We start from the raw sequence: 21,662 nt of genomic DNA on the forward strand, positions 1-21,662 counted from the left end.
GATTTAGCACACATTAAGGGCTTCTTTTATGAAAGTACGCTAGCGTTTTTAGCACGCACTGGCTGAAAAACTACCGCTTGCTTAAGAGGAGGTGGTAGCAGCTAGCGCGCACAGCATTTTAGCGTGCGCTATTCTGCACGTTAAGGCCCTAACGCGCCTTCGTAAAAGGAGCCCTAAATCCACGCTAAAACGCTTAGCGCGCTTTGTAAAAGAGGGCCTTGGATGTTTTAATCACCAAAACATCCACATGCCAATTTTCGAAACTAAGTTTTTAGATGTCTTGCAGGTCATTTACCCTCCATGACATCTAAATGTTAAGGGAGCATGTGAGATTTGGGTGGTCCTAGCACTTAGACGTCTTGCAGGGATAATCCAAACTTTTAGAAGATGTCCAGGGCAGCATTTAGACGTTTAGAGTTAGACCTGTTTTCAAAGCGCCTAAGGGCCAAAAAAGGTACCCAAACTGACCATATGACCTATGGAGGGATGAAAGCATGCCCCCCCCCCACACACACACACTCCCCCAGTGATTATTGACCCCCCCCCAACCTCCAAAGATGTGAGAGAAACAGTACATACCAGCCTCTAGGACAGCTGTAAATATTGTAGGACATCCTAATAGAGCAGCAAGCAGATGTCCAGAGTAGCTTGGTAGGCAGTGTAGTGAACCACAGAGAGGGGGATCCTGGCCCATATCCCACGCTACCCACTACATTTATGGTGGAAAGTGCGAGCCCGCTCAGAACCTACTGTACTACCATATATGTGCCACCTGCAGCCATAAGGGCTAGTGGGGTGGTAGACAGGTAGGCTTTGGGGGAGTTTTATAGGGTTCACCATACACTATAAGGGGGATATGGTGACACGTGAACCTAGCACCCTTTATGTGACATTCACAGCAGCAGCCCCTAAGGTGTCCCACTGCTCTGTTGCCATGTCCGTGTGGCCAGTTCATTAAAATGCTGACCCCTCTCACGTCCACATGGGCTTTGTTTGGATGTTTTTCATTTGGACATTTTGATTTTCGAAAACGGCTGAAAAAAGAGAAACATCCTAAGGGTCAGGATGTCTAGATGAGTGTTTAAAAAAAAAAAAAAAGTTAGACATCTTGCAGTTTTGAAAATGGTTGTTTCCCTGTCTCGACCTTTGGACATCTTGCGGGACATGTCCAAAGTTGGATTTAGATGTCCTATCAAAAATGACCCTCTAGGTGTATATCAGATGAATTTTTATTGCCCAGTCAGATGTGTTAAGCCAAAGAAATGAATCGACTATTAAATAAACCATTACAGGTATGGTAATAGTTACTATTCTCAAGGGGTATGTTTTCGATAAATGAATTATGCCACTGTCATCCCTATTATGTCTACAGGTAAAATTTTTAGCAAATCTACTCTGCCATGTATTCACTAGGTTAAGGGAATGCCCCTGACTGAACTTGCACTGTACCTTAAAAGACAGATATCAGATTAACTACTAATTTCTCTGTTATAAATCCAGCAAGTCTTACCTTGTAATCTGTGTCCTAGTATTGAAGTCAAGAGATCTCATAGAACGCAAGACTTCTATGCATCCCAAGTACTGTAAAACAAATAAAAGATAAACCATAAAATGTGCTGTTTCACAGTGCAGACCTCTCCTAATAGTGATTCATAACCTTAATATTCCTTACACAAAAAGTTTCCATTTACTTATACCATGTTAAAGGAAGCTAAAAGAGAACTCTGTAACTTCCCCATAAAAGCTCAGGTAGTCCAGTGGACATAGACACATTTGATGCTCTTCAAAACAAATACGCTTTTCCCTCGGTATTCGTGGTTTCAGCATTCGCGGTTTTGATTATTCACGATTTTTAGCTTGCTGGCTCCTCCCCCCCAAATTACATCAGCTTGCATTGAGAAATTGCTGATTCCAAGCATTTACAGAAAAAATTGCTGATTCCCAGCATTTTTCACCGTGTTTTGCCTCTCTTTCAGGAACAGGCCTGGTCTCCCACCATGTTATTCGCAGTTTCACCATATTCACGATGGTTTATAATAGAAAACAGCGAATAACATCTGAAAAAGTTATTTGCGGTTTTTCTGTATTTGCGGTTCTGTTAATCCCCTATCATAGCGAATACGGACGGAGAAGTGTAAAACTTTGCTTAAATAAATTGGCTCTAGGGATGGACTATGATTTAATTAAATTGGGCATCCTAAAAGTTTGCCCAGTTAGATTTTTTTTTTTCCCTACATGAAGGTCCCTGGTTATCTACAGTTCAGTACATATTTACATACATTTTACAAAATTATTGAAAACCTATTTGTTTTGGCAGGCTCTTCCCAATGTATAGATGTGTTGGTTTGATCTAGTTTTTAGTGCATGTATGAAGATTTTGTTTTGTTTCTATTTGTTGCATTTATGTTATGTATGTTTATTATTATAAATACAATAAATAAAAGTAAAATTTTCTAGAAGATTATAGGATGGTTTACAACAGTGCACATACGTATAAATAGGTGAGCTGCGCTGGCAGTGTGACACTTCTAATGTGTCCCTTCTGCCATGCTGGAAAACTGGGCTGTGCTAAGAAGCAAATAAATATTAGCACGGTTTGTAAAACATCATTGCATAAAATCAATTAGTGCTCATTAACCTCTGAATTAGAGAATGACACGATGACAAAATTCATCACCGTTCCCGTCCCCGCGGATAACTGCGGGAAACCATCTTCATGTCATTCTTTAAGGAGAGAGGGAAGAATCAGAGTATGAATGGCCATAACCACTGACCCACAAGCTTTGCTTTGAAGAATGCTGGTGTAGAAGGACTGCGGTTGAAATAGACACTACAGAATGACAGTCTCTGGTATCCAGAGCAGATATTGTGATGTCATAATGCCTCATTCCACCAGTGCCTAAGAGCCAATCACATCAGTGATGTCACAATGACTTCATTATCCTTGGCTCATATAAGAATCAGAGTATGAATGGCCTCAACCACTGACTCGCAAGCTTTGCTTTGAAGAATGCTGGTGTAGAAGGACTGCGGTTGAAATAGACACTAGAAAATGACAAGGGATTATTTCACGCGGTTATCCGCGGGGACGGGAACGGTGATAAATTTTGTCTCCGTGTCATTCTCTACTCTGAATTACTGAGAGCATGTTCAGTTTCCATTAAGTAAAAAGTTCTTTTTTTAAAAAAAATCTTTATTCATTTTTAAAACTCACAATAAGTGTAACATAAAATACAATCATTTTATACTTTAACATCACTTAGGGCTCCTTTTACGAAGCCGTGTTAGCGGTTTAACGCGCCTAATAGCGCGTGCTAAACCACCGGACACGCTAGCCGCTACCGCCCCCCTCTTGAGCAGGTGGTAGTTTTTCAGCTGGCGCGGGGATAGTGCGTGATTATAAGTCGCGCGCGCTAAAGCTGCTAACACGGCTTCGTAAAAGGAGCCCTTAGTCTGTCATCAAATTCTAACTCGCAACAAATATCCCTCCCTCCCTTATATCCAACAATTATTCATAAGCAAAAGAAATCATAAAATATTCCCACCCTCCACCCCACCCTGGAACAGAACAGAATACGCCGTGGTGCAGCCCCGCTTTAAACCCATGGGTTAAAACCACAGACTCGCCCTGCAGGGAAGGGTGGCAGAGAGCAGCTTCTGGGGTTCATTGTGCAGCACAAACTCGAGTCAAGAGCAGGCGAGTCGGCAGGGACGTGAGCGACTGGTCCTCAGCAGTCACTTCTTTTTGGATCAGCTAGCCCAATCGGTGTTTCTTCTTGAGTCTAGTGAATCGCTGCCTTCCTACTTGGCACGACATTTCTCCTCATTTTTATGTGCGGATCGGATTGGGCAGGAGGTTAGTGAATCGGGTCGGAGAACGCTCGCAAACTACTCGGGACATGATCGATGAGCTTTGTGAATCTAGCCCAAAGTTATTTAACCACATCAGGTTATATTAGCACAGGGTCCCTGTGGTAAAATGACCCAACTTGTAAGATAGCCTGACTTAACAGTAGTCCACATGATAACTTCTTGCCTAATCAGGAACAACACATCCAGACCAAAGAGAACAAAGGCATACTTTACCCATCCCCCAGTCAAAGGCATATTAAACAAAAAAAAAACCTATATGACAGACTATTAGCAACCCAAGCAGCAAGACAAGACCACCACCTCTCCAATCTGATGACCACAATGCCCCAACTACAAAACCTTCAGGAAAGAATTGAAAACTATGCTATTCAAGAAATTTGTCAATTGATCTAACCAAATCTTATCGACTCCCTAGGTCCTAATGCATTTTCCAACTATCAACCTTGTAATCTCCCTGGGAATGCCCAAGCCAATTCTTTTGTAAACTGCCTAGAACTGAAAGGTATTGGCGGGATAAAAGACACCAATGTAATGTAATGTAAATGTATATTCAGAAACTGGTGTCACTTCAGTAAGAGCAACAGAAGCTCCCTCCACTTCCAGGTTCTCTGTGTTGTAACACAAAGCCTTATTGAAAAACAAAGTCACTCAGGTAAAACCTACCATACTATAATAGAGTTAACTCCCAGAACTCACATATTTAAGGACCCTCCTTTGATAAGTTGCCACTGGAAATATGGCAGGGAGTCAAAATACCAGCATATTTCCTATTTGAACACAGAACAAGCTAGACTGGTAAAGATCTCTATGTAGAACAGGGGTCTCAAAGTCCCTCCTTGAGGGCCGCAATCTCATCTCTCAGGGTTTCCAGTTTAAATTTTGTTTGCATATTTTTAACTTGTGGTCCCTTATTCTGCATTTACTGAGGGTCTGCTGGAGTTGTGTATATGTGACTGAGTTGTGGCATTTTGTAAATATGTAGGTTCTACATCAGGGATCTCAAAGTCCCTCCTTGAGGGCCGCAATCCAGTCAGGTTTTCAGGATTTCCCCAATGAATATGCATGAGATCTATGTGCATGCACTGCTTTCAATGCATATTCATTGGGGAAATCCTGAAAACCCGACTGGATTACAGCCCTCAAGGAGGGACTTTGAGATCCCTGATGTAGAACCTACATATTTACAAAATGCCACATCTCAGTCACATATACACAACTCCAGCAGATCCTCAGTAAATGCAGAATAAGGGACCACAAGTTAAAAATATGCAAACAAAATTTAAACTGGAAACCCTAAGAGATGAAACTCAGCATGAGGAAAGGCTAGGGCTCTTCAGCTTACAGAAGGAGAAGGCTAAGAGAAGATATGATAGATGTCAAGAAAATCATGAGTGGGGTAGAACAGATAGAGAATAGCTGTTTACCTTTTCAAATAGGTATCACATTTGAAACAATCACAGAAAATATTTTTTCACTCAGCACATGGGCCCAGATTCTATAAACGACGGCTTCTGAAATCAGGCTCCTAGACTGATGCACCTAGGCACCAAACTTACCTCCCCCCCCCCCCCTCAACACACTTTTTTACAAACCGTAGCGCAGTTTTTAGTGCCAGCCATGGCAGTAACAGCTGCAGTGCTCATTGGAATTCTATAAGCATCAGAGCTGTTACTGCCGTGGCCGGCGCTAAAAACTGCGCTACAGTTTTGTAAATGGGGGATTAATTTTTCATTAGCTTAACAGTTAATGAACAATATTGAGCACATAATTGGCAAAAATTAATATTAATAGGGTAGTAGGCACCTACCACTTTCGGGTAGGTGCCTAGTCCAAGGCGCCTACCAAAACGTGAGCACGATTAAGGGCAGATTGTAGGCATATCTTGGGCGTGTTTTGCATCTAGGTGCTGGTATTTAGGCCAAGAAAATCCTGGCATAAATAGGAGGTGCCTAAGACTTTGATGCCTATTGGTGCCTTAGTCAAATTTAGGCATCGCTAAGTGTGATTCTATAAACATCAGCTAACTGAAGATTGGCAAGCGGTATGCGCTGCATTCCTCGGCGCCTATCTTATAGGCCCCATTTATAGTATCAGGGTCATAGTGCTGGTAGATGAGGTCTGGGCAGTTAGTATAGCTGGGTTTAAATATGGATTTGGAAAAATCCACAGACTTGAATTAGGGACCAAGTTTGCAGGGACGGGGTGGGGATGGGGACAAATTTTTCCCCCACGTCATTCTCTAATCCTTAGTACCAACTGCTTATCCAAGGTGTTATTTATACAGCACGGAAGGTTCTCTGAGAGAATTCTCCTCTCAGAGAATCCTCTCTGAGCACACTACCAAAACTCTTATCCACACCCTTATCACCTCTCGCCTAGACTACTGTAACTTGCTTCTTACAGATCTTCCACGTAACCATCTTTCTCCCCTTCAGTTCATTCAAAATTCTACTACATAATTTATATTCTGCCAGAGTGGCTATGCTCACATCACCCCTCTCCTCAAGTCACTTCATTGGCTCCCTATCCATGTCCACATACAGTTCAAATTCCTCTTATTAACTTACAAGTGCATTTGCTCTGCAGCCCCTCAATATCTCTCTTCATATTCCCTGGAAACTCCATTCCATTGGGCAAGTCTCTCTTATGTGTGCTCTTCTCCTCTACTGCCAACTTCAGACTACGTTCCTTCTCTCTTGCTGTACCATATGCCTAGAACAGACTGCTTGGGTCAATATGTCAAGTTCTGTCCCAGACTACTCAAATCCAGACTAAAAGCCCACCTTTTCAAGGTTGCTTTTAACTTCTAACTCCCACTTGCTTGTAAAGTGCCCATGCCTGAGAAACTACCTAACCTAGTACTTGTCCTGTTTGTCTGTTTGATTAGATGGTAAACTCTACTGAGCAGGGACTGTCTCGTGAATATTTTAATATACAGCAGTGCATATGTGTAGCAGCACTATATAAATGATAAGTAGTAGTAAAATGATCTATATTTTTATGCAATTTATACTCAAAACAGTTAAATCCTAATCTATACTTGGAACAAAAAAGAAAGATAACCTTTTTTTTACTACTGTAAAAGTCAGACAAAAATGGTTCATAAATTCAGCAAAAAGATGTAACAGTGGGTATCCTTGTAAGAAAAACTATCTGAATCTTTCAGTCAGTGATTGGTAACAGCTCACTGATCAACAGTAGATTGAAATAAACATTTCCTATAACTGTGGATCAGTCTCTCTATCACAGAAGAATTTAGGTGCTTTCTCCTATCTAGATTTGTTTCAACACTGTGACATTTTCCATAGATGTTTTTCAGCAGTACAGTGTTCCAGTCAGAAATCTGTTTAATAGGCTTATTGCATTCTAATTTAGCTTCATTTTCTTAGTCCTAATATATTTTATTTCATAAAGCCCTACTGCTCTTTTTTTTTTTTTTTTTAAATATAAGTACATGGAGGGGCATAAAAAAAAAAACACATCTAAGACCCCTTTTGGCCTAAGCCCCTAAACGCTGAAAGTAGCAGCAGGGAAAATGTCCATTCTCAAAAAAAACCCATCCAAAATGAGGGTATTTTTTGAGAATGGCCTACCTCTACGTTCAGCAGTTTAATTGCCCAGACATTATCAACCAAAAAAGTGCCCAAGTCCCAAACACCCACAACAAGACCTTTTAGGTGAAGGAGGAGCCAGTCCTTCGCCTAAAAGCTGGATTCTGTAACCGGCATCTGTCAAAAACAACACCAGTTACAGAATTTCCCCCCACACACACATACTCAATGATCCCCCCCAGAACTGCCGCAAACCACGGCAGGAGAGATGCACCATCTCTCCTGCTAGCAACCCAACCCTCCTGACAAGCCCTCCTGACAGAAGGGGACCCCCCTCAAATATGGGCAGGAGGGATCCCAGGCCCTCCTGCCCATGGCGCACCCCCCCATGACCCCCCGTCCAATCAACCCTCCCAAACCCTCAATCGCACCCCGAACCCCACAAACGGCACCTCTAACCCTGGACATCCCCCAACCACTGACATCAACCCTCAACTTACTTTAAGGTTGGCCAGACGGACGGGTCCCAAGCCTCTGAATGGCAGGCCTAGGGCCTGATTAGGCCAGGCACCGCCCATAGGAGGGGCCTTAGGCACCTGGGCCAACTGGAACTGGCCCAGTTGCCTTAGGCCCCTCCTGTGGACCGGGCCCTAGACACATGGGGCCAACCCATGTGCCTAAGGCCCCTCCTATGGGCGGAGCCTTAGGCACCTTGCCCAATCAGGCCCTAGGTCCACTATTCAAAAGATTGCGGGCATGCTGGCCAGACAGGCTTGGGACCTGGCCAGCCAACCTTAAATTAAGTTGAGGGGTGTGTCGGGGGTTGGGGAGTTAGGGGGTTCCGTTTGGGGGGTGATCAAGGGTTTGGAGGGTCGCGGGGGGGGTGCGCTGTGGGTAGGAGGTCCTGGGATCCCTCCTATCTATATTTGAGGGAGGTAGGGGGGTCGCATTCCGGCAGGAGGGCTTAGGCTCCCTTCTGCCGGTATTGTCAGGGCAGGGTTCAGGGGCCTGCGCCTCAGCAGGAGGGCATGGACTCCCTCCTAACAGTATTGTCGGGGTTTGGGGAGTTCAGGGGCCTGCACCTCGACAGGCTCCCTCCTGCTGGTATTGGGCTCCCTCCTGCCGGTATTGTCGGGAGGGTTGGAGTGCTGGCAGGAAAGATTGGGCATCTCTCCTGCTGCAGTTCATGGCAGTTCGGGAGGGGGAGGATCACGATCGTGGCAGGAGAGATTAGGCATCTCTCCTGCCGCGATCATTGCGGTGGGGGGTGAGCAGTTTGCTGGGGCTGCTGAGCTGATCAGCGGCCCCTATTCAGAACTTATAAGTTCCAACTGGGCAATCTCGTTACAGTTTTAGTTATACTTGCTGTACGACTAAGTCTAGGTCAGCCCACCTTCCACCCTTTCCCCTCCTCTAAAAACACCTCTTTTCGCTTTATGCGTTCAGAGGCAGGGTAAAGGCCTAAGCTGGTTTTAGATACGTCTAAAACCAACTTTGATTATCGGTACTTGGACGATCTGTCTTTTTGATCGTCCAAGTACCAATTTAGGCCACTTTTTGAATGTTTGTTTTTTTTAAAATTATGAGCCCCATTGCCTTCTTTGATTACACACTCTGTTTCTTAAAATTGACCTTCCTTTCAGTTATTCATGTTATAACCACAATGCATATGCTGCCTGATATAGGTACACAGGAGAAACCTTAAAGCTGGCATACAGTCAAGCTAATATTTCAAACTAATATTTTAAACAATCTAAATAATGCTGTTGCTTTAATTACAGAGAGTCAGCCTACATGGTGGCAGAAACGCAACATTTTTGCTATAGAAAAAACAACAATAACAAGTCCTATTGCTCAGTTACGACATCAATAGATTAAAAATTACGCCGACTGTGTTTTTGTTTCTCTTCAGGCTTGTATAACAATAAAGGCAGCATTATGCAGAAAGACGAAAATACAAAATCAAACCCCAAGTCAAAATGCAGTCCATAGCTAAAAGCTGCAGCACAATAGAACAGGCTTCAGATGAACACTGGGGTACCATACAGACCCCTCTGGAATTGCACACTCTGTACTCTTAAGACTGCAGCATGAATATGTTTTCTTGTACACCACTGCGAACGGTTACATACAAATACTCATGACTATCTTACTGTTTAGATAAGCAATATCAGTGGAACTTATAAGTATAGAAGAGAGCACAAAAGAAAATAGGGGAGCAGAAGTTTCTTCCTCCCACCTCGGGTTGCAATTCATTTTATTTGTTCATATTTTTAATTACATTTTTACATCTCCTATTTCCAGAGGAACTCCAGATGGTATTCAGCACAGATTGATACATACAATTCAGAAATTATTAAAAAAACAAGTAAATTAATAAATACAAGTATTAATAAATACAAGTAAATAGCATATACAGAATAAAAACCATTACTGTGTGTTAGGTACCAACGACTCGGGTTCAAGTTCTAGTAACTTGACGAGTTAAAGATAACAAAAAGAAGTCGGTCAAATGCTAGTCCGACGAGGTCCTCCAACGTCATCCCCATAGTAGTTGTCAACATATCCAGCCTCCTAGCTGCAGGTTGCTCTCTTTGCCTAGTTCCTTCAATCTTCACAAACATAATAGCCTTCTCCAGTGATTTCTCTCTTCTAACAGTGTGTCCTAAATAAGATAGCTGTAACTTCATCACATGGGCTTCGAGTGACATATCTGGTCTGATCTCTTCCAAAACAGATTTGTTAGTTTTCCTGGTGATCCACAGCACACAAAGAACCCTATTCAAGCACCAGAGTTCAACTTAGTCAATCCTTTTTCTGTCTTGTTTCCGAAATGTCCAGCATTCACATCCGTAATTGACCACTGAGAAAATGAGTGCATGGACCAGTCTGATCTTCATTTCAACTGTTATTTCCTTACATTTAAATACCTTATCAAGAGACTACACTATAGAGCGTCCAAATAGCAATCGGTCATTCTATAAAACCTATTACTATTAAATAGGGACAAGGTCATTGCCCAGTAGAGGCAACAATATGTAACAGACAGAAAAAGAGGGAAGAAAGAGAAGATAGAGAATAGAAATATCTCTAGTTGCTCCTGACCATGCTGGCTCCAATCTCAAAATGGCTGCTGTGACCTCCCATGGACTCACTCTTGGACTCACAGCGGATAGAAGGTCTCGCAAGACATCCAGAAAGACATTTTTGAAAATTGGCACTTGGACATCCTGGCAATTAGGAGGTCCAACTGCTGATTTATGCTGTTTTTGGATGTCTTAGAGTTTTGAAAATGCCCCTAATACAGTACTTCTTCAAAATTAATGGGGGTTCTGTTCTAGGAACCCCCGCAAATTTTGAAAAACCACAAATACGATTTTTCAGCTGATCGAAGGCAGGAGAGGGCAGCTGGGGCACAGGCAGGTGCTTAAATTGTGCATATGAAGCCGGGCACATTTTCCAATCGCCTCTTCCTGGTACTAAAGTCATGGTTACACCAATCAAGAGCTGCTTTGATATGCCAGATAGCGTGTCAAAGCAGCTCCTGAATGGTGTAACCATGACATTAGTATCAGGAAGAGGCGGTCAGAAAATACCGCAAATTACTGAGTCCATGATTTGCAAACTGAGAATTTGCAGCGGTTTACTGTAATCAGATTTCAAGCACTACTGATATTAGTGTCCCCATTACGTCTGAATTGACTAATTAATAGGGAGATTAGTTTCAGTATCCTGTGATGAAAATCGTCAACTACTGCTATCACAGCTCTAAATAAATTATAAATTTCATTTAAATTATTTTATATCTAATAGTGAAGTACTCAGACCTTATAACCAGTGCTTTAGTGATTTCACTAAAATGAGGTTAACAAGGGGACCATCATCGCCTTCACTGTCCCCTAACCACCCTTGTACATAAAGACGCTATGAGCTCTATTATATTCGATGGTAATAAAATGTACTTATCTGAAGAGGGTGGTTTGTTGCATATCGTTAATCCTCAATAGTGATATTGTGCCGTTAGCTTGTGCTGGTGAGTTAAAACGATATATTCTAAACAATTCTTCCTAACGGCACAATATCACTATTGAGGATTAACGATATGCAACAAACCACCCTCTTCAGATAAGTACATTTTATTACCATCGAATATAATAGAGCTCATAGCGTCTTTATGTACAAGGGTGATTAGGGGACAGTGAAGGCGATGATGGTCCCCTTGTTAACCTCATTTTAGTGAAATCACTAAAGCACTGGTTATAAGGTCTGAGCACTTCACTATTAGATATAAAATAATTTAAATGAAATTTATAATTTATTTAGAGCTGTGATAGCAGTAGTTGCCCATTACATCTGAGCCATATTTTGAGTATCAAACTGCCTAGAATATATAAGGACAATAGTATTTAATAGTAATATATAAGGACAATAGTAATTAAAATTTATTAATAATTTAACACCTCTGGTTTACTCCAATTTATCTTATATCCTGAAAATTTCCCAAATCTATCAATCAAACCAAGTAAATGTGGAATGGTAGTTTCAGGATTCCTCAAATGAAGCAAAATATCATCTATGTAAGCAGAGATTTTATATTCCCTATGGCTAAGCTCCAAGATTCAAATAGGCGTTGCTGGGACCTCTTGGAAGAATTGGATGTAGGCAGGTATTCGTATATTAGATGATGTTATATCTAATGGGAAACTGCTTGATTTTTCACAACTGCAAGCAACAATCATTTGGTATCAAAGTCTCAAAATTATAGGTGGTTGCAGCTGAAGCAGGCCATTCAGAGTGGGTTCCCTGATTGGCAGAATCTCAAAAATCATTATAGCTTGCAGGTCCTATGCTTCCAGACAGATCTTCTAGGACATCAGGCTACCCGATGGTATAAATTATTTCTGAATTTTTGAATAAAAAACAAAAAAATAGTCTTAGAGGGATTTGGAGCATTGAGATAAAACAGTATATTCCTGCATCTCGATGGCCACGAAATTGGACTTGGAGGTTAAAATGTACAGCGTCAGCATCTATGAGACAAACTTGGTTTTTCTTATTACATAGGATTTTTTGGACCCCAGTTTGTTTACAAAAAATAGACAGTTCTAAGTCTAATAGATGCTGGCATTGTCATGTTAACATAGGGAACTTGGATCATCTGTTCTATTGTCCATTGATACCTAATTTTTGGAAGTCAGTTTGGGGACAAATTAATCTTGTACTTGAGGCATCAATTCAGTTAACTTATGAAGCCATAATTTGTGGTACTATATTACATCTTAAATCGTCTGTGGATCGGTATAAAAGCCAGCTTTTCTTAATAATGACAGGAATAGCTATTCAGACGTAACTGGATGAATTGCAATAGACTTAATTACACATTTTGGTGGGCAAACTTATGTTCAACTTATAAGTAAGAGATAATGAACGCTGAATGTTTAGGACATAGTAATGCATTCAATAAGGTGTGGAGTCCATTGACTACATATATAGGGTCACATTAGCTGACATGTACTTTTTCTTATTAAATTACTTCCTTGCACATCCAGAGTGGGAGGGAGGGAGGATAGTAATATTATGTATGGTTTATAGTTTATGGAAACTATAGTTATTATTATATATTTCTAATTATTGCTAGTTAAGGGAAGGGGGGAGAAAATGATTTGTTTTTAAAATGTTTGTATGTGTAAAGTGCTTGTTCTGATTTGCTCTTGATAATTCATTGTAGTGCACTGTTATTATTTAAAAATCAATAAAGAAATAAAATAATAAAATAATTTAAAACCTATTCCAATACAACAATCCACGTGGCAATCTCTATGGTTAAACTCCAAGATACAAATCGGCGAGTCTAAAATCCTCTGGAAACATTGGTTGCAGGTAGGTATACATATTTTAGATGATGTGATCTCAAATGAGAAAATGTTAAATTTATTACAACTGCAACAATCATTCAGCATATCAAAGTCTGAAACTTATAAATGGTTGCAATTGAAACAAATCTATTCAGGCCATTCAGAAAGGGTTCCCTGATTGGCGCAATTTTAAAAATCAGTATAGCTTGCTGGGCCTATATTTCCAGACAGATTTGCAAGGGCATCAGGCTGCCAAGTGGTATAAATTAATATCTGAATATTTGAATAAAAAACCTAAAACGAGCCTAAAAGACATTTGGAGCATTGAGATAAAGCAGATTTCTGCTACTCAATGGCCACGGATTTGGACTTGGAGGATGAGATGTACAGCGTCAGCATCTATGAGACAAACTTGGTTCTTTTGTTACATAGAATTTTTTGGATCCCTGTTTGTTTACCAAAAGTTGGACAGTTTTAAGTCTAATAGATGCTGGCATTGTCATCTTGAAGTAGGGACACTGGATCATTTGTTGATTTATTGTCCTTTGATACTCAATTTTTGGAAATCTATAAGGGGACAAATTAATATGATACTGAAAACATCGATTCCATTGTCATAAGAACATAAGAATTGCCACTGCTGAGTCAGACCAGTGGTCCATCATGCCCAGCAGTCCGCTCACGCGGCGACCCTCTGGTCTAAGACCAGCACCCTAACTGAGACTAGCCCTACCAGCGCACGTTCTTGTTCAGCAGAAACTTGTCTAACTGTCTTGAATCCTTGGAGGGTGTTTTCCCCTATAACAGCTTCTGGAAGAGCGTTCCAGCTTTCTACTACTCTCTGGGTGAAGAAGAACTTCCTTACGTTTGTACGGAATCTATCCCCTTTGAACTTTAGAGAGTGCCTTCTTGTTCTCCCTACCTTGGAGAGGGTGAACAACCTGTCCTTATCTACTAAGTCTATTCCCTTCAGTACCTTGAATGTTTCGATCATGTCCCCTCTCAATCTCCTCTGTTCGAGGAAGAAGAGGCCCAGTTTCTCTAATCTTTCGCTGTACGGCAGCTCCTCCAGCCCCTTAACCATCTTAGTCGCTATTCTCTGGACCCTTTCGAGTAGTACCGTGTCCTTCTTCATGTACGGTGACCAGTGCTGGACGCAGTACTCCAGGTGAGGGCGTACCATGGCCCGGTAAAGCGGCATGATAACCTTCTCTGATCTGTTCGTGATCCCCTTCTTTATCATTCCTAGCATTCTGTTTGCCCTTTTTGCTGCCGCCGCACATTGTGTGGACGGCTTCATCGACTTGTCGATCAGAACTCCCAAGTCCCTTTCCTGGGAGGTCTCTCCAAGTACTGCCCCGGACATCCTGTATTCGTGCATGAGATTTCCGTTACCGACATGCATCACTTTACACTTATCCACGTTGAACCTCATCTGCCATGTCGATGCCATTCCTCGAGCTTGATTATGTCACGTTGCAGATCTTCGCAATCCCCCTGCGTCTTTACTACTCTGAATAACTTCGTATCATCCGCAAATTTAATCACCTCGCTCGTCGTACCTATGTCCAGATCATTTGTAAAGATGTTAAAGAGCACGGGTCCAAGCACCGAGCCCTGCGGCACCCCACTGGTGACGCTCTTCCAGTCTGAGTATTGTCCATTTACCCCCACTCTTTGTTTCCTATGCTCCAGCCAGTTTTTAATCCACGTGAGTGTTTCACCCTCAATTCTATGGCTTGCAATTTTCCGAAGTAGTCGTTCATGCGGAACGACTACTGTCCTATGATGTGGTCATATGTGGAACATTGCTGAAAGTTAAAAATTCATTAGACAGGTATAAAAGCAGACTTCTTATAATTATGACAGGGATTGCCATGCAAATGATCACCAGGAATTGGAAAAACTGGGACAGGCTAAACTTTTCCTTTTGGTGGGAAACTTTGAGTCAATGTTACAGATATGAAAAAATGAATACGGAAATATTGGGACATAATAAAATATTTAAAGCAACATGGGGGTCTGTTAATGGAATTTGTTAAATCTGATTAATTATATGAGCCTCCAGTTCCTACTTGATTTTCACACACATCTAGGGAGGGTGGGAGGGAGGAGGAAAATATATTTTGTATTATTATTTGTTTGGATGTAAGTGCTGTTCATTGTATTTCTTGTTTGTAAAATTTTTTGCACTTTGTATTCGAATTGAAAATCAATAAAGTATTATAAATAATAAAAACAAAAAGATTTCAAGCACTACTGTAATAGAGCATTTAGTAATTCCACAGCCACCACCAAAGAAGCACTAATTGCTCAACATTTTGAGTACATACCTAAGATCCTAAAAATATATTGGTCCCAAACCCAACCCCACTTTAAAATTTAAAATTAGTAATTTAAATTCTTTATTTGTATTGTATATTAGGATATATTATATTATTATATGCATTGAATGATATTTATGTTACCTGTATAGATAATAGTGTAATATGTAGAATATATTTTGTTCTTTCATTTGTATGACACTGTTTTTGATTAAAAATCAATAAAGAAAAAAAAAGGAATATGATAAACCACCTGAAGCAAATGGAGCTGGCATTAACATGGTTATTATTTTCTTGACCATCCAATAATTCCTGCAGCCATACTGTATTTTGAATTAATTTCACTTCTTCCATGCTAGCAAGGTCTCTGATACCATTGAGATAGTCTCTCGTTGTGGTACAATATAATTGTGTATATAACATTCTACGTTCCCACTCTCCCAACTAAACTATCCTTGTTGCAACTATTAAAATGTCCAAACTTGTTATTGCTCCATGGTAAACGCTCTCATTCTGGGACTACAAAGGACATACTGCCACTGCAAAAACCTATCAGCCCAGAATAGTTCTGCCCATAACAGGTAGACCCAGAGTAGTTCTCATCTAGAAAAAACTGATTCAGACTGAAGCAAGGCTGAAGCAAGCTACAGAGCAGAGCTAGTGTGAAAAGAGACAAAGAATCTGAATGAGGCACCCCGTTGAGTTGAACTGGGTGAATAAAATAACTCAATTAGCTCAAATAGAATGTCTTCTAGCACAGAGCTCAGAATGGCTTTAACTACTCCAAATGCAGTGAATTACCAGATGTTCTAAGTATCGTGTCTTCTCAGCTCAAATTGCCCAAAATAGTGCACAGTATATTAGAATACTATTCATAAAATACAATTAAAATATAATTTATAAACAATTCATACAAATTCATAATTAAAGACACAAATGCAATATAAAAAATAATAATGATAATCCCTACACGAGGCACTGTCTTGACTCAGCTTGTGACTGACAATACTTGGAGCTTTGCTGGTGGTAGATTAGCTACTAGTGTGAGGCCGCCCAAGCCAGACAGGTCTAAACATCTGGAGGCAGACTAAGAGGGAAATTCCATAAATGGCGCTCAATATTCAACACACACACACAAAAATTGGCATTAAATGGTATTCTATAACAGGTATTCCAGGATTGGAATCCTTTATAGAATAACATGTAGCATCGGGATTTGCACTTAACTTTGGGTGAGAGGAGTTACACCAACTGAATCTAGGCATAAATTTCAGTGTGTAAATTGGATGGGGTTCCCCTGAAGTCTATAACACTGTGTTCATGCCCCTCCCCTTTACAGATCCACACAAATTATAATATTTATCTTTCATGCAATTCTATAAATGGGCATGTAAATGTGTTTTCATGCAGATCTGCTGTTTTGGTGCCTTTTCGGTGCCTTGCAGCTGTAAGATAAATATTTCATGCCAAAACTTCAGCCATATATAGAATTTCCTCCTAACCCCCAAATTCTTTAAAAAGCACTAAAACTTGTGTATGCAATTTTGGTCATGTACCCAAATTGCAAGCTAATTTGAGTCAATAATTGGCTTTTTAACAAACAATTTTTGGTGCTAACTAAAAATCAATTACAAGTTACTTGTGTAAATTTAAGCACAGGATCCACACCTAAATTTTACACCTGAGTCAAAAAGGGGGCACAGAAATGGGTGGGTCATGGGAGGTTGGGGTTGTTATTTTACTTTACATGCATAATTATAGACTCAGGGCATCAGGCGTTTACATTACATTTTCTTTCATATAAATTGTTATGCCTAAATTGAGTCATGGTTCCCAGGTGTAAATGCTATTCTATAATCTGCACCTAACTTTAAGTGCAGCTTATAAAATAGCACTTTATTCAGTGCTGAATTTTTGGTTGTCATGTATGGAATTTAGGGGGGGGGAAAGGAAATGGGACTTGTATACCACTTTTTTGTGGTTACACGTTCAAAGTGGTTTACATATACAGTATTCAGTACCTGGGTCAATGGATGTTTAAGTGACAACCAGAGTCACAAGGTACAGCACTGGGATTCAGTCCCACAGCTTCAGGATGCAGAGGCAACAGCTCTACCACTAGGCCAAGCAATCTGGATCTTCTGTGACCACTAGTCCCTGAGAAAGAAGGGCTGGCTGTACTCACTGCCTGAGACTTGCACCCTGCTGAAGACACACTAGGGGCTGAGTGCATTTTAGGAGCTCCCTCATAAAGTCCCCAAGTGTGTGGATGATGCTGCTGGCGAAATTGTAGGCATTCTCGTGGTCAGCGGCTCCTCCCACGTCCCGCACCTCATCTGAAAGCTTTCCCTCTGATGTTATGACGTTGGAGAGAAGGCTTCCGGTTCATGCACAGGACGCCTTTGGGAGCCGCTGCCCGCGGCTTTGTGTACTACGGCAGTGAAGAAGAGGGAGCCGACTGAAGATGACTGCTGCATCGATCACACCGTGGACCGGCACTTGAAGATTGGGCCCGATGCACATGCCGGCCCTGCGGACCGGTCCATGGACCGGCGGCTGAAGAACACTGATCTAGTATATATTGGCCATACGAAACGTCAAATAAAAATGAGATTAAATGAGCACAAGTCCAGGATTCTGAATAAGGTTATGCAGGCTCCAGTGGTTCAAAACTGGGTGGAAATGGGCCATACAATAGAACAGATTAAATGGCAAATTATTGATCAAATTGTAGTTGTGGGGAGGGTAAAAATCTGGAAGTTTCTGAATTGGCGAGAACAGAAACGAATTTATATGCTAAAAACTATAGCTCCATTAGGTTTAAATATGGAAATTGAGTGGGCCAGCCTTTTATGACCTGGGAGGGTTTGATTGGCGGTAATGCTAAAGAGGGAGGTGTTTAGAATGTGCTTTAAATTTGACCCTGATGCGCTAATGCCATCTTGGTCCAGGGAGGAGCTGGCAAGAAAAGTGTTTGTGCTAAGGGTTTATGTTGAGTGGAATATGTTTATACTATATTTTGATATAGGGAATTATAAAGTTAATTTGCTATATCTTTTTATAGGGGTATGTCCTTGAGAGAGCAACTTGTGAAACTTGTAGGACTAAAAAAAACCCTGAACGAGCAACTCAAATTTATTAAAGATAAGTGCTTTCTATTTATATATCTGAAAATGTGATTTTAAGTAAGATGATAACGGTAGAATCTTATCTAAGGCTTGGCTTTATATACCGAGTCATCATTCTAAGAAACCATATATTGCTAAACTAAGTTTAAAATAAGAAAATATGAGTAAAAATAGACAAGTGATGATCGGATACTTAAAGCTCTAGGGCTAGGAGAGTAATCGAGCTCTAAGTGATATTGTATGTCCTGAAAAACTGATGCTTGTGAGCTTTTGAGGTATATAGAAGGAACTGATTGAAATAAGTTCAAGAGCTCTTAATTACTATATTTAGCCTTTTTGATGAAGTGGATTTTATAGAATAGTGCATAGTAGGAATACTGGCATTTAAATAAATAAATGCACACAAATGCATATATTGTGGATATTGACAGTGTGTTCCCATGAACCCTCACTAGCAGGCCACTGTATTTTCCACAAACTTGAGTAGAGACAGGTCAGAGTTCATCAAAGTTTTATTGTTCTTCTTGTTGTCAGAATTAGAGAATGACACAGTGGCGGTTACCCGCAAGTTCGGGGACAAGGCCATTCACCGCCCCGTGGAGCGGAGAATTGTAGCACGGGGCGGTGAACAATCTTGAACGCGCGGTGACCGAGCGTTCGAACCGGCAGCCCATTGTCTCCCGCCGACCGTCCATGTATCTCCCTCCCTCCTTTTCCCTTACCTTTTCTTCTTAAAATGGCGATTTCTATAAGGCTACGAGCTGTATTACAGCCGAAGCCTTGAAGTTGCGTTGCGTTGCCTGTTGGTAAAAGTCTCCTCTGACGCAACTTCCTGTTTCCGGTTGCATCGGAGACTTATAGCAGGCAACCCGACACGACTTCAAGGCTCCGGCTGTAATATAGCTCGTAGCCTTATAGAAATTGCCATTGTAAGAAGAAAAGGAGGGAAATGCATGGCTGGCCAGTGGGAGGGAGCTGCTGGACCACGTGAAGGGTGCTGGGGGTGGGGGGATGGAGAGGAGAAGACGCTGAAGACGGGGACGGGGCGGTGAAAGACAGCGGAGCGGTGACGGGGCGGGGCGGTGAAAGGGACAGCGGGGACAGGGCAGTGCAGAGGATGGTGGTCCAGGGACGGGGCAGTGACAGGGACAGAATTTTTCCCCGTGTCATTCTCTAGTTAGAATGCACCGTTAGTCAATCAACATTGCATATCAGGGTTCCTCCCATTTTCACCCTGGGTTTTCTCAGTTCCAAACAAAAACATGCTTCATTTAAACTCAAAAAGAAAACTACAAGCCAAAAAACACTAGAAAAATACAAATTTAAGCTTCATTCTTGCCTTTAAGCTGCAGCATGTATTGCTCAGATCTACTCCATGGGTTCTGGTCACCTTCCAGCATTTCACTCACTGGGCTCTTGCTGCATCAGCTGCACTTGGGAGCTCAGGTCAGCTACCGGCAGAGTTTCCACAAGTACCTCTTCCATTTCCATATCTGGAGAGATGTTGGAGAGAGGTGTGCAGTTCAACTCCTCCCCTCCTGAATCCTCTGAGCTGATTTTAAGTTCCTTGCTACTAAAGGTGTGCCCTGATTCACCCAACCTCCTTTGGCCACCAGATGTCAGGTTTCAGGCATTCCATCATTTGTTTCACATTGTTTGTAAAGGGTAACTTTCCCTTCCCTCACCTGAATTCGGGAAAGTTTTATTGGGGAGCTTTGACCCTGCATAGCTTCTCTCTTTTCTTCCCTTCCCGCTAACCTTGTTCCTAATGGGACTCAGGTTACTAGCAGGCTTCCTAAGACAAGGAATATAAGCTGTTTTATCTCCTAACATAGGAACTGGCTTGAGCACTGGGAATGTTTCATCAGCGTGTACAGTGTGTCTGCCTCAATATATGCTGCTGTTACTACTACTATTAATTATTTCTATATCGCTACTAGATGTACAGAGTCACAAAAAAGAAATCAGTCCCTACTCGAAAGAGCTTACAATCTAAACAGCCAAGACAGATGAACAGGATGTCATGGATACAGTTAAGGAGAACGGTTAATCATCTGGCTAGGTTGGAGGACAGAGGAGTAGGGTTAAGTATTGAAGGATAAATCAAAAAGGTGGGTTTTTAGTCTACTTTTAAACAAGGTAAGAGAAGGGGCTTGACGGACAAACTCAGGTAATTTATTCCAGGCATAGGGAGTAGCTAGTCTCTTATGCATGTTCTTGGCATCTAAAAGTTATAGAAGGGCAATTCTCAAATATTTTTCTATGAGTTAATTGGGCTTTTACATAACTGCCCACTCCACATGTAAGGAAGTGCACACAATTTTATTTATTTATTTTAAAAATTTCTATACCATTTCAAACTAAACGGTTTACATAATTTACATACATCATTTTAAAACAAAAACATGATAAAATAAACATACAAACAATCCTCTGAAATCATGATTCCAAAATAATACCATAATTTGCATAGTAAAGATCATGAATAGTTCATCAACTCTGCCAGAGAGGAAAATTATTGGCTACAGAAAGGCATCTACAAATAACTGCATCTTAAGCAATTTTCTAAACATGCCCTTTTCACGGCAATTTAGTATCTGGCCCACCATGTACATTGACTTGCAGAGAGCATGCTGTTTTAGATTCTTTAATTTATAATTTTTCAATTTTTCAATTTATATTTTATATTTCTTATATTTTCATTACATTTTAGTCTTTAATTTTTTAGGGCTAAAGTTGAGGAGAGGCATGCACTTGAATGCCTACGTTTGTAAATTCAAACATATCTGTATAACGTTTCATGGAAAAATTGCGCACCTCAAATAAAGGGTTTGCAAAGCACAGTGGGGTTGCATACTTTTGCTCTGAAAATCTGGCAATGTCCACACAGTGAAAACATACACATGTACATTTCTGCAAATATGAGCAGTT

The 21,662-nt window shown here is 41.1% G+C and overlaps 1 protein-coding gene and 1 long non-coding RNA gene across 2 annotated transcripts in view; one reads left to right on the plus strand and one right to left on the minus strand.

Moving 5' to 3' along the window:
* Positions 1–21,662, minus strand: part of SHC3 (SHC adaptor protein 3) — a 181,574-nt gene that overhangs the window by 151,402 nt on the left and 8,510 nt on the right. The window contains exon 2 of the mRNA XM_033928749.1: positions 1,511–1,581. Coding sequence (XP_033784640.1) covers positions 1,511–1,581 — 71 coding nt within the window. The remainder of the gene's footprint in view (positions 1–1,510; positions 1,582–21,662) is intronic.
* LOC117352336 overlaps positions 1–21,662 on the plus strand; it is a 75,917-nt gene that overhangs the window by 934 nt on the left and 53,321 nt on the right. The gene's annotated exons all lie outside the window — the stretch shown is intronic.

This window comes from Geotrypetes seraphini, chromosome 1 (assembly GCF_902459505.1).
Source record: "Geotrypetes seraphini chromosome 1, aGeoSer1.1, whole genome shotgun sequence".
NCBI lineage: Eukaryota > Metazoa > Chordata > Amphibia > Gymnophiona > Dermophiidae > Geotrypetes > Geotrypetes seraphini.